We start from the raw sequence: 15,794 nt of genomic DNA on the forward strand, positions 1-15,794 counted from the left end.
CTCAAATAAAAAGCCTTCCAAACTTTTACAATCAGACTTTTTACGATCTCTGGCTTCTCCACGACCCCAACTCTCACACCCTTCTGCCCCTCCAGGGTAAGTCTCTCATAAATTACCCTATTGTAAACATGTCCTGCACCTCCCTACCTCAAAATCACGAAAAACAGCAAGAAACATATCTTCACAACCATCAGTTCAAGAGATTTGAGTCTTTCAGCACTTTCTCCAGCCTTGATCAAACCATCTAATACTCCTGCACGTCAAAATCTAACAGTTTATTGCCTCATCATGGATGTAATTGTTGAAAATACTGCAGTTCTTCTAAAACCCCCATCATATCTGTAGATGATGTTGTCAACATAAACATTATTTTATTTATGCAGCACCACAACACCACAAGGCCTAACAGGATACTGTTGAATTCTAAATTTAATTCTAATAATTTTTACACATATTCAGTCCCATGTGTTTAGGAATAACTGACTCTGGTCTGATCAACACGAAACTATATGTAAACACCTCTCGGACATACTACTATTTCCTCAATAGTTATACAAATTAATCCTTTTGTCATTTAGAAAGCACCTTTAGTAACTTGCAGTTACAAAATGAAGTCAGAATCAGTGTCTCTCCAGTATTAATGGTTTTGTAGTAAGACATCTGGTTACACTTCTTTCCAGAAACTTCTTTCTCACACAAACAATAAAAAATGATAGACAGACAGACAGATAGACAGATAGATAGATAGATAGATAGATAGATAGATAGATAGATAGATAGATAGATAGATAGATAGATAGATAGATAGATAGATAGATGGATAGATACTGTAGATAGATTTCAAATTCCTCATGTCCATTCAATTCAAGTTTAATGACAGCATTCCTCCACTGGACAGATTTCAGACCTCTGCAATGCCCTTTCTGTCAGATAACCAGTGCTTCTTGCCCTCAGGTAGACCTGAGACTCACTGAGACTGTCCACTATTTCAGCATCACTTTCGGAAAAAAAAGGTACATAACTGTCACTGGATGGTACCCATTTAAAAAAACACTGACTTACACTTAAGGTGCTGATGTGTACTTTTAATGTACTAATATGTACCATTTTGGGGTAAGCTATTTAAGCTTTTGTATCTTAGGTTACAGTGACAGCTTTGTAATTGTATACCACCGTTCAAAAGTTTGGGGTCAGTAAAATGTATATACTATATATATATATATATATATATATATATATATATATATCATCCCCCTTTAAAATAATCACATTTTGAAATGAAGACAGACAGTTTTTGTTTTATCCAGCTGTATTTACATCTAAGTTATAAACAAGTGAGATGGATAAAATGAACTGTGAAAGACTGTTACTTGGGTTTAAGCTTTTCCAATTGTCATGTTGGAGTGTGTTCTTTTCATCTTGAATAATCACTTGCCACAAAAAAGAATGCCAAGCTTGACTTTTTTTTAAGTCTGATTGCTTAAAATTGTGACAGTTTTCTGACAGCCTAATGCTATTTGTTTTATTGCACTCTAGCAATAATTGTCAGTTATCTGTCAGTTCACCAATATAATCCAGTCATCAAGGTCCTTTGTTCATCCATGTTCATTGGTATGAAATAATTATAATGGAAGGTGAATGTCTCCAATTTTGTCTGTGTGTGTTTAATGGCAACCACAATTGATCAAATGTCCAATCAAATAATGACCATTAAACTATTCATCCAGTGAGCAATTCAACAAGCGGTAACAGGCATTGAATACTGCATGATGAATTGATTCACTGCACTGTCCATTAATGTCACCATTTCTTGAAATAATCTCAAATTGTTGTATTGATTTGGAAACAAATAAGCTTTACAATAATTCACAATGTCCACACACGATCTAAAATGGCTTGTCCTTCCTGGTCATTTTGGGTCTTTTCTTTCCTGCACTGCACATAGTGTATACTACAGACCATGTGTTAAACTCTCAAAGATGTATAACATACAATACCATTCAAACATTTGTGGTCAGTAAGATGTTGTAATATTGAAAGTCTCTTATGCTCACTAGGGCTGCATTTATTTGATTAAAATACAGTAAAAACAGTAATATTGTGAAATATGATTTCAATTTTTAAATAACTGCTTCCTATTTTAATACATTTTAAAATGTAATTTATTTCAGTGATGGCAAAGCTGAATTTTCAGCCTCATTACTCCAGTCTTCAGTGTCTTTCTGAAATAATTTTAATATGCTGATTTGCTGCTCAAGAAATATTTCTTACTATTATCAAAACAGTTGTGCTGCTTGGTATTTTTATAAAAATGGTGATAAATTTTTCCCCCTCGAGATTCTTTGATGAATAGAAAATTCAAAAGAACAGCATTTATTTGAAATAGTGGTGTCAAATCAATTAATCGCACAAACAAATAAAAGTTTGTGTTTACATAATATATGTGTGTGTACTGTGTATATATATATACACACACACGCATGTATATATTTAAGAAATATATGAAATATATACTTAAATGTATAATGTAATGTATTTATGTATATGTTTATAATGTAAATATTTCTTAAATATATGCATGTATGTGTGTATATATATATATATATATATATATAAAAATATACACAGTAATTTGAAATAGTGGTGTCAAATCAATTAATCGCACAAACAAATAAAAGTTTGTGTTTACATAATATATGTGTGTGTACTGTGTATATATATATATATATACACACACATGCATGTATATATTTAAGAAATATATGAAATATATACTTAAATGTATAATGTAATGTATTTATGTATATGTTTATAATGTAAATATTTCTTAAATATATGCATGTATGTGTGTTTATTTATATATAAATATACACGGTACACATGCATATATTATGTAAACACAAACTTTTATTATGGATGAGATGAATCGATTTGACACCACTAATTTGAAATAATCTTTTGTAACATTACAATAATCTTTAATGTCACTCTTGAATAAAACTATTAATGTCTTGAAAATAAATTATTGTTCACACACTTTTGAATGGAAGTGCACATAAATACATGCATTTTTCAATGTAGATATAGTTTGGCAGCAACAGTCATCATATATTCACCGTTATTGTTCACCAGGGTTAAATCATTTTTAGTTTCAGCTTTGATACAATGACAATTTCAGTTGTGCCCACATGATGGTGCTGACTCTATTTATAATAGTGAGTGTTATTTATGATGAAGGGGTTGCCTTTACTTGATATACTTCTATTTAGTCTATTTAGATGGAGGTGCCATGGTGGTGCTTTGATTTCTACCATGGTACATGAATGTTGCAATCAATTAGGGTATCGTGGTTTACATCAAAGTAGCATGGCACCACCATCTTACTGTTATTATACTGTACTTGAATATATATGGTACACCATGGTACAATGTCCAAAAAACATGGTAAAGGTACTTTTTGTTAGTGATACTGTATAAACTTCAAGCATCATGAAAGTTTTAATAAAGTGAAAAACTGAACTAAACAAGTATAATCTTAATTCAAGAAATCATTGAGAATGCATTCAGATTTTCAGTCATAGTGTGTGTTAACTGATTAGGTCAACCAAATATTTCTCATAGGTTTTGCTTTTCTGCTCTTTCTAGGTCTCTTCATTGTTTGAGCCTCTTCCTGGTTAGTGAGGCTTTGGAGGACCATCTCCGTGTGAAGCACAGTTCTCTTGTTACAGGTCATTGTACGCTCTCTGAATAGTGTCAGTGTACAAAAATTGACTTTTCCCCTTCTCTAAAGCAAATCAGGTTACACCAGATTCAGAGAAAAAAAAAATTGGGGTTATGGTTATTACAGTACACCCTGTCCCATAGTGGATATGAATTCACTTCTTTTATAAACTAATTGTCAACAGTGTTATTTATCTTAAAGTGATTGTTCTCACAAAAGTGACAATTCTGTCATCATTTACTCACCATCATGTCATTCCAAACCTTTCTTATGTGGAACATAATAGAAGATATTTTGGGGTCAAAACCACAATGGACGCTATTGAATTTTGTTGTATTTTACTATGTGTCTTACTATGCCTTTTAGCAGGTTTCATAAAATAAAAGTCAAGCATCACATAATTTGTTACTGGCAGTTTTCAAAGACAAATCTGCAATATAATCTGTGGATGGTGCTTTGGGAAAATTTTTATTGTGTTTTATCGGTTTCAGTCAGGAAATATTCTTTCACCTGTGGAGGGATGTGATTGGATGTTGACTTCCATAGTCAACAGCTCTTCAGGCGGAGTCCAAGCATAAATACTCTGACTCACCTGAACAAGTAGAAATAAAAGCCACCAGTTCTTCCCTGCTCAGGTGCTGCACTACATTCGGACACAATCCATGTAAGTATTCGATTTCTTATTCACAAAGTCTTCTTGGTTTGCAACCAAATTACCTTTTTTTTGTGCCAAGACAGTGATTTTGTCATTAAAATGCAACATTTTTGTATTTTGTAAAAATCCATAACAGCCATCACATTTTCAGGATAATATTTCCAAATTTAATTTGTCACTGCAGTACAATATTAAACAGCATTAAATAGCTCCTTAAATATTAAATATCTGTCTAAGCATATGCAAATGAAGAATGTAAAGGAGAGCTATTGGTATTCTGTGTTTTCATAGTACTTTTCATATGTCATAAGTGAACTACAAGCTGCATTCAGACTAACAACCAATTAATATTTTTTCACCAGCAGTGTGCATACTCTCTGGTTCTGCGAGCACCATGACCTCCAGCTTCTCTATGCACAGCCACTCTCTGGGACGGCAGCCGTCTTTCTCCAGCATGTCTATGCGTGACAGTGGGGTTCGGGGACGCTCTAAAATCCCAATGTCCCTCTCCTCAGCCAGTACTCTGTCCCTGTCTCGTTCCACCTCTCTGGGAAATGGCTTAAACATCCTAAGCAACCTCTCACTGAATGGTCTAGGAGTTGGTGCCAGTGAGAAGGAGACCATGCAAGGTCTAAATGACCGACTTGCCACCTATCTGGAAAAGGTACGTTCTCTGGAGAAGTCCAACGGGGACCTGGAGCTGAAGATTAAACAGCTGATGTTGGAGCGAGCTCCCAAGGGTCACGACATCGAGGGACTGATGGCTCAGGCACATGCGATTGGACAAGAGGTTTGATGATCTAGTGGAACTAAGAGTTCTGTTTTTTGCTTTGGTTTTAGTTGTTTCATAGACAAGAAAGCAGAGGGAATGTTCAGTGATGTCATTATATGAGATCCTTTATTAGTTAACATCACACTTCTGCTCTCTAGGTGAGGAAAAAGACGTTGGAGAATGCTCGTATAATGCTGGAGATCGACAATGCCAAGCTTGCAGCAGATGACTTTAGGGTCAAGTGAGTTTTGCTCTTTTTGTTCCTTCCTGTAATCCCTGAGAAACAGCCATTGTGAAATGTATTGTACTATTTTGTACTAATTTCTAGGTTGAAAGGTTTATTATATTATTTGTTCATAAATAGATGGGAGGCAGAAGCTACTCTTTGTCAGTCGGTTGAGAGAGACTGTCATGCTCTGAGACGAGCAAAATCTGATCACGATCAGATCATCGCAACCCTTCGAGGAGACCTGGACAGTCTGAAAGAGGAGCTCTATTTCCTCAAGAAGAATCATGATGAGGTTAAACACATAACTGACACAAAAAACATTAATATTATTAATATAAAAAAATATTGTTCATATTTTCAGCTTGATCTCATTCATATTCATATGTATTCTTAAATTTTGCACATACGTTTTTGCATATTTATATGCTGAATGTAATGTACAATATGGAAATATTAAGCGCAACTAAAAAGTATTTACATATGCACAGATTTGGGAATCTTGTATATAATTTATATACAGATATGTTATATATAGGTCATATATAAATAATTATATAAAAAAATAAGCAAATAAATAACTTTAGTCAGTATATACTATTACATAGATATTTTTTGAGCAAGATCATGGCTTATTTCTCTCAGTAGTCATTCAGACAAATATCAAGCCTTTGAGTGCTGCACATATAGGAACACCCTTTTCAAACTGTTGTCTTTAGATATATATAGAGATATATAGAGCAATCAGTGTGTAAAACACACATTAACACACTCACACCCATGTACACAAACAAACAGAGTAGGTGAAGAAGTATTTGGGCAGACAGGTGTGGCTCCACTCAAATGTAGCATTTAACCCTAAACAAATTAATCACTTTACAGTGAGCATCTGCAGAATGTTAAGAGCACAAATAGGCAATTGTACAAAAAAAAAAAGTATAATAAATTAGGACACTTAAAAAATTTATGGAAATCATTGCATTATATAACAAAAACATCAATTCAAGTGGCATTTGTTTTTTTTAAAAAGGCACCGCAGGTGAATAGGCTAAAACAATTTAACTAATAGATATCACCATATTTCCCCAGTTTATTGATTACATTAAGAATTGCACACTTTTTTTGGATTACAAGGTTTCTGAAAGGTTATGTTTAAATACGAAAATGAGGCATTATCTAATTAAATTTGATGTTTTTATCACTTAATAAAGCAATATAAATTAGAGAGTACTGTCAACAGGTGGGGGGGGGACATTTTCACCGTGTTTTTAGGAATAAAATTTATCAAATCAGGCAAATGAGGTATGAGCAAATGCCAATCTAAAAATCTTTACAATATAGATGAAAAAACTGTAGTTTGGTATAGATTTCCGGTTCAGCACAGGAGAAAAAAAAAGTAATTTTGAGAAAATGATATCTACAGATGCAAATAGATAAAGTGCAATAAAATAAACACTTAAAAGTGTATTATGGATTTTTCTTTCCACTAATCTAAAAATTGTTATGAAAAGCCAAAATTAAAAAAAAATTGATGAGTGAATGAAAACAGTGTTTGTGCCTGTAGTGACTTGCCTTAAAGAAAGATAACACAAATACACATTTTAAATAAAACGCTACGCAAAAATATGGTTGTTAAATTTTAAATAATAGATACACTGCCGATATACTAAATATGAAAGGTTAGTATTTCTGACTATCATTTCTGAGTATCATTCAGCTAGTAGTCTCATTTGATATTTTGCGATCTAATGCAATTCACACATTTTAAGTGCTTAAGTGTGCAAATACTCTCTGGTGAGATTGTAAATGATTGTCTCCATGAAGGAGAAGAACACAATGAAGTCCCGTCTTGCCAACGAGCAAGTGAACGTGGAGGTGGATGCAGCCCAGGGCCCAGACCTGGGAGCCATCATGGCAGAGCTAAGGGTGCAGTACGAGAGCATTGCACGCAAGAATAAAGAGGACACTGAGATGTGGTACCTGAAGAAGGTCAGAGTACAATCCAACACAGACTCCACTGCCAACACACCTGAATCAGCTATTTATAGACTGATGATTTCACTGCAAACACAGGTGTGTTTGAACTAATATGTGTTCTGTGTGGTGTGTGTATATGTGACAGCTGGAGACTTTGCAGTCGGAGGTGAAGGAGAGTAACGAGGCTTTGCGATGTGCTCAGAGTGAACTCAATGAAAGACGACGCTTTCTGCAGGCGTTAGAGGTGGAACTGGACAATCTGCGCAAACAGGTGACATGAATGAACATTTATCCTAAAATCGCTGCAGTTTGTCTATGAAATATCCACTAGTTGGTAAAAGTGTGACTTTTACTCCTACTGAGACCAATCAAGAAGTTGAAGTAACCAGTTAATAATAGATGCCAGTGTGTGCTTCAGAATACTGGAAGAATGTGGACAGTTGCATCCCATAAGTTCCAGGAAAAAACCCATAAGTTCCAGGAAAGTCTCACAATTTTTCTGTTTTCTGAACTTTTCCAATTGTTTGGATTGTAATGAACATGCTGTAAAATAGAAATTTATAATGAAAAATATGTTCGCTGTAGTGGAAATCAGAACAGAGTCAAATCAACAAATACATTTAAAAAAACAGGACAAATTTAGATCTTTCACAAGCATCTGTCAAAACCTCAACTCAGCTTATATGTTGAAATTCTACTGTATTTCTGGTGCATGTTCATGAAGTATGACAGGGATTTCAAGCTTTATGATGCCAAGGAGCCCCAAATATGATGATCACCTTCCTAAAATAAGAAACCTTTGTTCGTATATTATTGTTCATATTTATAATTGACAAAAATATAAACTATACTTGATGATATTTATGTTTAATAAATTAAATCATTGACTTGACTTATCAGGTCATTGACTTGACGACTTAATAATTGGCATTGTCATCATACTAAATCAAATTGTTAAAATATTATCTGGAAAATTATAATAATAATTTTTTTTAGGTTGACAGTGTATCTGAGATGAACACATTACACAAGTTTTTATGCATCAGTAATATCAATAAATAAATAAGTAAAATATATTAAATATAACATTTCACATTTAAATATCTTCAGAGTCTTTTTATAGATCCTCAAGTGCGGCACCCCAGTTTGAAAGTGATACATCTCATATGTTCTTCTGTTGCAACCAGACTTTCGTCACCTGGAAAGAGGGAAAAACAGTGTCTTGTCTTTAAAATGTTCCAAAATATTTTTGAGAGGTTTATATACAAGATAATAAAGGCAAATTGCTTACCTACTTTTCTTTTCTACTAAAGAGAAAGTTCCTTTTCCAAATGTCCTCTAGAGTGGACAAGATTGAATTGCTTGAAGTCAAGAGCGAATGGAAAAAATACCTCGTCCCAACCTTCTTGATCATTTGCTTATGTTAAATTACTCATTTGTAAATCTGTTTGGATAAACATTCTTCAAACAGTCAAATCCTCTATCCTGTGGTTAAAGGTCAATTAATTTGTCAGTGAGCTGTTTGAGGCATCGTATTCTTGCAGTGTTTTTCTTTTTACCTTTTTTGGACTTAATAATTTAGCCTATGGTTTGTCAACAAATATCCAGAGAATGTGTCAAGGTTAGCTCTTCAGCACAGGAAACCACAGTCCCCTCCATCTGCTGTTCGTCCTCATGCAAACAACGACCATATATGTTTACTCCTGTATAAAAAAATCACTTTGTAATACATGTGACGACAGTCTAAAAACACATTGCATCCTCATGGCCTGGACAGGTGATAAAGACTTTTCAGCAGGTTGTTCAGCTAGTAGTTCACACATGGTTATAGATCTGATATAAGGAAGTTAATTCTTCCTTCTCTAATAATGGGTTTAAACTAATCATACTACAGTCTTACATACTGTATTTTGGGCTCTCATTGAAAATGTTAATGATATGGTTCACCTCAGGTTAGTGTTCTGGAGGGGAACCTCGGAGAGACAAATCAGAAGTACACGCTTGAGATCGAGCGTCTTCAGGGCTCACTCACACAGCTGGAGGACGAACTCTCACAGCTGCGCCTGGATATGCAGAGAATCAAAACTGATTACGAGCAGTTACTGCGTATCAAACAGAATCTGGAGCTGGAGATCGCCACCTACCGGAGGCTGCTGGATGGAGAGGAAGTGTAAGAACTGAGAGAGCTGAAACAATGCTTTTTTTATATGTTTTCTGTTGATATATTACAGTTCTTTAAGAATACACAGATAATGCAGAAGGAAATGTCTCTGATGACATGTGTTTCCTTTTTTTCAGGATAAAAGAGACACCCACTCTTAAAAGTAAGTCTGTTCTGAATGGATAGTTCTAAGACTATAAAACTAAAGATGTATTTAGTTGCTTAAATACATTAAAATCCTGTATAATGGTGATTGTAATAGAGGAGACTGGGGTTTATTTGCATAAAATGCTTGGTTTCTCTAGCAGGAAATTTGTATTTTGCTAGTTCAAAATCATCTTAAACTGGATTGTCCCATTATTAAAACTAAAATTACAATATAATCATATTTTTGTCACAACTTTTAAATAAGCGAACACAATAAAACATTGACATACATTCAGGAAAGCGTCACCATGCAATATAAACTAAACTCCCAATTGAGGCAAGTTCTCTATCGAACGTTCTCTACTGTTGCATTTAACACGTTTATGGGGAAACTCCTATTTACTCTCTTTGATACTGAAGCCTGATTTGTTCACGTTCGTGTAACTGCACAAACAAATGGAGCTTCAACCCGCCAAAAGGGGAGGAGCCGACTGCTATATAAGTCGACTTAGAGTGCCATTCTTCAGAATTTTTCTCCTTCAGCGACAGATCATCTCCTCGCTGGATTCTGAAGAATGAAGCCGAAGCAAGAAGTTCAGCCTGCTGCTCGCAGTGGAAGAGCCCGTGGCAGCGGAAGATCGCCGAACAAGTCTTCCCCTGCGGCCATCCGGCGGATTAAAAATAGCAAATTTTCGGAGCAAATTTCACTGCAACATTGTTGCAAATGTCACACCATGAGTGTGGCTCATGCAGGGAACCTCTGCATGACACAGACGGCCACGGTGAGTGCATCGCTTGCCTGGGCAGTGCACACACTGAGGCTGCGGTCACTGGGACTGAATGCTCTCAATGTGAGAGCATGAATCTAGCCCTGCTTCGCTCGTGGATCGCTTTCTTTCACAAAGGTGGTCCTCCCCAACCTGCTCTCCCATTTCCTCCCTCCCAGGAGCCTCAGAGGAAGAAACAGCAGAACAGTGGGACTCAATCGGGCTCGCAGAAGTCATCGCAGGCCATGCGTTTCTTCCTGCTGAAGCGATTTCGTTTGGCAGCTGCTTCAAGTCACCAGAAGGCTACCCGTTTTCCAAGCGCCCCACCCATGAGTGATGCTGGATTCTGAGCCTCAAAAGCCATGCTGATCAGCATGCAGAGAGGAAGAGGGTAAGGTCCTGCCGAGGCCGGAATGTCCTCAAAGAACGCTCGTGTCTGCTCTCCATTCCCCTGCATAGTGGGCGATGGAAGCTCTGTTCAAATTGGACCTGCCCTTCAGTGCACGCCCAACAAAATTACTGCGGTAATTTGGTTGCCTCCAACTCGGGTTGGGAAGCACTGTACGAGGGCAGACCGCCGTTCGGATCCTGGTCAAACCTGGAGCAACACTTGCACATCAACTGCCTTGAGATGATGGTAGTTTTTCTAGCCCTGAAAACCTTCCTACCAGCCTTAAAGGGAAACCACATCCTGGTCCGTTCAGACAACATGACAGTGGTAGCCTTTATAAATCACCAAGGTGGTCTCAGGTCACACTCTCTTCAAAGGATGGCACAACGCCTCCTTTTATGGGCACAGTGCAATCTCCTATCACTGAGAGCAATTCATGTGCTGGGAGATTGAACCAAGGAGCGGACATGCTGTCCAGGGGCAATATAGTGCCAGGAGAATGGAGACTACATCCCCAAATGGTTCAAATAATCTGGTCTGTCTTCGGGGAGGCAGAGGTAGACCTCTTTGCTTCAAAGACAATTTTGCCCAATTTACTTCTTGAAGCAACAAGATGCCCTGGCCCATGAATGGCCCATCGCTCACTTGTAAGCCTTCCCCCTGGTTGCCCTGCTTCCTCAGGTCATCAGACAGGTCAGGGAAGTCAGATGCTCGGTCCTCCTGGTGGCCCCACTCTGAAGGAATCAGACGTGGTTCCCAGAGTTGATTCAGCTGCTATCGGCAGCCCCTTGGCTGATACCATTGAGGACAGACCTCCTCTCACAAGCGAAAGGCATAATTTGGCATCCCTGGCACAAGCTGTGGAGCCTCCATGTTTGGCCACTCGATGGGAACCTTTGCAGCTCCCCGCGAGTGTAAGTAATACCATTTTGGAGGCTAGAGCCCCTTCTACGAGACGCCTCTACGCCCTTAAAAGATCAGTCTTTTCTAACTGGTGTACAGTCCCGTCCTCTTGTCCTTTCTGCAAGAGCTGCTGGATAAGGGGCGCACCCCTTTCATGCTCTCGTGGCCAGTCAGTCGGCAAAAATGACCTTGTAGTTAAGTTTCTGAGGGGAGCTCGGAGACTGAACAGTAATATGCCTCGTTCTCATACTGTACCAAACTGGTACTTATCTATCCTCAGGGTCCTACAGGGCGCTCCCTTTGAGCCGCTCCAGTCAGCCGACTTGCTGCACCTATCACTTAAGATCGACCTCCTTTTGGTGCTAGTGTCGGTCAAGCAAGTAGGGCCCACTCCACGAAAGGGATGGCCTCCTCCTGGGCATGGTCCAGCAGAATTTCTATTTATGATATCTGTATGGCCACCGGATGGTCATCGTTGTCAACCTTTACTAGGTTTTACAACTTAGATGTCCCTGCCCTCCAGGCACGGATTTTGTCTGCTTAATTCACATAATCCTCTCAGTGAGTGGAAAGGGTTCTGCTATGTAGTCCCCAGCAGGGTGGCTTGGGTCTCATAATTAGCTCATGGTCTTTAGAAGCCCTCAATACGGGTGCTCCGGCTTAGTTCTGCACTTGTTTATAGCATGGCACTATTGGATGCATTCCCCGTGTGTTAAATGCAATGGGAGAGACTGTTCAATAGGGAGCGCTCCGGCTACTAACGTTACCTCGTTTCCCTGAGATAAGGGAACAAGCGTTTAGTAAGCTGTCGAGCTATAAGTCTGCACACGAGTCGATAGCTGTCGCTGACAGTCGAAAGATTCTGATGAATGGCACTCTGAGTGACCTCATGATTCTCATTTGTTCTGACATGCACTGTGAGCTGTAAGGTCTTGTATAGACAGGTGTGTGGCTTTCCTAATCAAGTTCAATCAGTATAATCAAACACAGCTGGACTCGAATGAAGGTGTAGAACCATCTCAAGGCTGATCAGAAGAAATGGACAGCCCCTGAGTTAAATATATGAGTGTCACAGCAAAGGGTCTGAATACTTAGGACCATGTGATATTTCAGTTTTTCTTTTTTAATAAATCTGCAAAAATGTCAACAATTCTGTGTTTTTCTGTCAATATGGGGTGCTGTGTGTACATTAATGAGGAAAAAAATAACTTAAATGATTTTAGCAAATGGCTGCAATATAACAAAGAGTGAACAATTTAAGGGGTCTGAATACTTTCCGTACCCACTGTATATAGCAGTCGGTTCCCTCCCTTTTGGCGGGTTGAAGCGCCATTTGTTCGAGCAGTTACACATCGTCATCATCAACAACAATAAATGTACTTTTGTAATAATAAAGGGGTTTCCACAATAAATAAAAAAATCAATAAATAAACAAATAAATTATAAAGTCCAGACCAGGCTGGAATGGTTAAGTTCCAATTCTTCAAGTTTCGTTATGTAATTACTGCAAACCATTCAAAACCTTTGCTGGATGACATTTTTTTGTGTGTACGGGACTGTAAATAAATCTTTCTTTCTGTCTGTCGTTAAGAAAAGTCAAGTTAATCTTAATACAGACGATACAAATTTTAGCCACCTGTATTTGTGTCCTGCCCCTTTAAATTTCACCGACCAATCGAGAAAGTCGGCACATCCTTTTCCGTCTCAAGCCACACACTAAACACACAGCCGCTGTATGCTCATCCCCAGGACAACAAAACACTGTCTCCTTGTGGCAAGAAGCACACAACGTGGTTTGTTTGAGTGGATCGCACTTTGAAATAATTAATTGTACTCAAGAAATCGTCATCATCAACAACAATAAATGTACTTTTGTAATAATAAAGGGGTTTCCACAATAAAAAAAAAAATCAATAAATAAACAAATAAATTATAAAGTCCAGACCAGGCTGGAATGGTTAAGTTCCAATTCTTCAAGTTTCGTTATGTAATTACTGCAAACCATTCAAAACCTTTGCTGGATGACATTTTTTTTATTGTACGGGACTGTAAATAAATCTTTCTTTCTGTCTGTCGTTAAGAAAAGTCAAATTAATCTTAATACAGACGATACAAATTTTAGCCACCTGTATTTGTGTCCTGCCCCTTTAAATTTCACCGACCAATCGAGAAAGTCGGCACATCCTTTTCCGTCTCAAGCCACACACTAAACACACAGCCGCTGTATGCTCATCCCCAGGACAACAAAACACTCTGACAGAAACAAAAAACCCCAAAAACAAATTGCTGCAGGTATTCATATTTCAAACAAACACTTGTATTCACCTCATTCCCGTGACGATGTGTCTTCGTAGTCAGTTTACCTCCATTCTTTACAGTCGTCCATCCAATGTTTCTGGTTTAGCTCTGTACTGTTTCCAGGCCTGTACTAACCACACTAACATCATCGTGTACACTTAAAACATTGTGCTATCAGAAAACATAGATCAGCATCTACATTTAAATATCATGATATTTATGTGCCTTTTAAATGTTTTAGCTAAATACGTGCGTTTGGAAGCTAGACAAGGTAGACGTGTATTACATGGTTATAATAGATTTAAATCTGTTATGTTGTGTATATTTAATAGTGCACCATGGCTCAGGATGGGGTGATACTGCAATTCAACTTTCCCACATTCGGAGACTCCATGCTTCAAAAGATGGATGCTCTTCGTCGAGACAGACGCTTCTGTGATGTTGTGGTCCGCATCAATGACTTGGAAGTGCCTGGACACAAAGTGGTCTTTGCCGCTGGCTCCCCTTTCCTTAGAGACCAGTTTGTCCTTCAGGACTCTCATGAAGTGCAAATATCTACACAGCAGGATGCAGAAGTTGGACAGAGGCTTCTTCTGTCCTGCTACACTGGGACACTGGAGTTCCCGGAGCTGGAATTAGTACACTATTTAACAGTTGCTAGTTTCCTACAGATGGGTCATATAGTTGAGCAGTGCACCGAAGCTCTAAATAAATTCATAAAACCACACGAGGTCAAAGACGAGCGTGCATCATCTCGACAGCGTGGCCAACCAGCTGTGGAGACAGCATGTGATGAAGAGGATGAGGTGGACAATGATGGAGAAGATGACTTTGATGATGAGGATGATGATGATGATGATGTGATCATACAGCCCAAGTCTCCGCCTGTATTTAGAAACTCTGAGAGCAACAGTAGAGGAGAGGAGAGTCCTATTAGCATCGTTAAGGTGGAGTCAATAGATGAGCGAATGCCCGATAACTTTCAGAGCCGCTCAAGTCGCTCTCCAACACTGCGCTCACCTGAGCCACAACACTCCCTAATAAACTCCACAGTGGAAACCCGGCCCGCCGAAATCGCTGGCAACCCCGCAGCTGAATATCCGTTGTCCCCACCTGGACCCAGTGGCTCTGGGAAAGGGAATCTTTGGGGATGCTCAAGGAATGCAGAGAAGGGTATGCAGTGGTACCACCAGTGCCCGAAATGTGCTCGTGTGTTCCGTCAGCTGGAGAACTACGCCAACCATCTGAAGATGCACAAGCTGTTCATGTGCCTCCTGTGTGGAAAAACATTTACCCAGAAAGGAAACCTGCACCGGCACATGCGTGTCCATGCCGGCATCAAACCCTTCCAATGTAAGATATGTGGAAAGACTTTTACTCAGAAGTGCTCGCTGCTTGACCACCTGAACCTTCACAGTGGGGACAAACCACACCGTTGTAATTACTGCGACATGGTGTTTGCACATAAACCAGTTCTCCGTAAACACCTGAAGCAGATCCATGGAAAAAACAGTTTTGATAATGCCAACGAAGGCAGCTTGCTTGAAGGACTATAAATTCATATTAATGTCTAAATAAATTATATTAATATGCATTACGCAGACATAATTCTGTATAACAGTGGTTCTCAACTAGAAGGTCAGGGTCCACTAGGGGCCTCAGCAAAGTTCCATGAGGGCCCCAGTAAAGGCCCGTTCTCTGTAAGGACGATAATTATAACAATAATGATAAAGATATAGTTTATAAAAATCATTATAAATGTAAACACATAACTGG

At 38.3% G+C, this 15,794-nt stretch overlaps 2 protein-coding genes across 2 annotated transcripts; both read left to right on the forward strand.

Annotated features, from left to right (window-relative positions):
* Nucleotides 1-4,326: 4,326 nt before the first annotated feature.
* Nucleotides 4,327-10,776, forward strand: LOC107587701 (keratin, type I cytoskeletal 18-like). The gene is made up of 9 exons (XM_016275584.1): nucleotides 4,327-4,385; nucleotides 4,739-5,166; nucleotides 5,307-5,389; nucleotides 5,513-5,669; nucleotides 7,199-7,363; nucleotides 7,497-7,622; nucleotides 9,304-9,521; nucleotides 9,650-9,675; nucleotides 10,433-10,776. Exons 2-9 carry the CDS (start codon nucleotides 4,771-4,773, stop codon nucleotides 10,774-10,776), a joined length of 1,515 nt encoding a protein of 504 aa, XP_016131070.1. The 5' UTR covers nucleotides 4,327-4,385; nucleotides 4,739-4,770.
* A 3,166-nt stretch (nucleotides 10,777-13,942) lies between these two features.
* Nucleotides 13,943-15,636, forward strand: LOC107587659 (zinc finger and BTB domain-containing protein 26-like). The gene is made up of 2 exons (XM_016275516.1): nucleotides 13,943-14,012; nucleotides 14,351-15,636. Exon 2 carries the CDS (start codon nucleotides 14,357-14,359, stop codon nucleotides 15,572-15,574), a length of 1,218 nt encoding a protein of 405 aa, XP_016131002.1. The 5' UTR covers nucleotides 13,943-14,012; nucleotides 14,351-14,356; the 3' UTR covers nucleotides 15,575-15,636.
* Nucleotides 15,637-15,794: the final 158 nt, after the last annotated feature.

This window comes from Sinocyclocheilus grahami, unplaced genomic scaffold (genome assembly GCF_001515645.1).
Source record: "Sinocyclocheilus grahami isolate Dianchi unplaced genomic scaffold, SAMN03320097.WGS_v1.1 scaffold95.1, whole genome shotgun sequence".
Lineage (NCBI taxonomy): Eukaryota > Metazoa > Chordata > Actinopteri > Cypriniformes > Cyprinidae > Sinocyclocheilus > Sinocyclocheilus grahami.

Excerpts from the sequence above, each read along its gene's own strand:
- LOC107587701 (XM_016275584.1), top strand. The coding sequence starts at position 4,771 with ATGACCTCCAGCTTCTCTATGCACAGCCACTCTCTGGGACGGCAGCCG. Across the intron at positions 5,390-5,512 it reads GCAGATGACTTTAGGGTCAA|ATGGGAGGCAGAAGCTACTC; the intron begins GTGAGTTTTGCT and ends GTTCATAAATAG. Across the intron at positions 5,670-7,198 it reads TCAAGAAGAATCATGATGAG|GAGAAGAACACAATGAAGTC; the intron begins GTTAAACACATA and ends GTCTCCATGAAG.
- LOC107587659 (XM_016275516.1), top strand. The coding sequence starts at position 14,357 with ATGGCTCAGGATGGGGTGATACTGCAATTCAACTTTCCCACATTCGGA.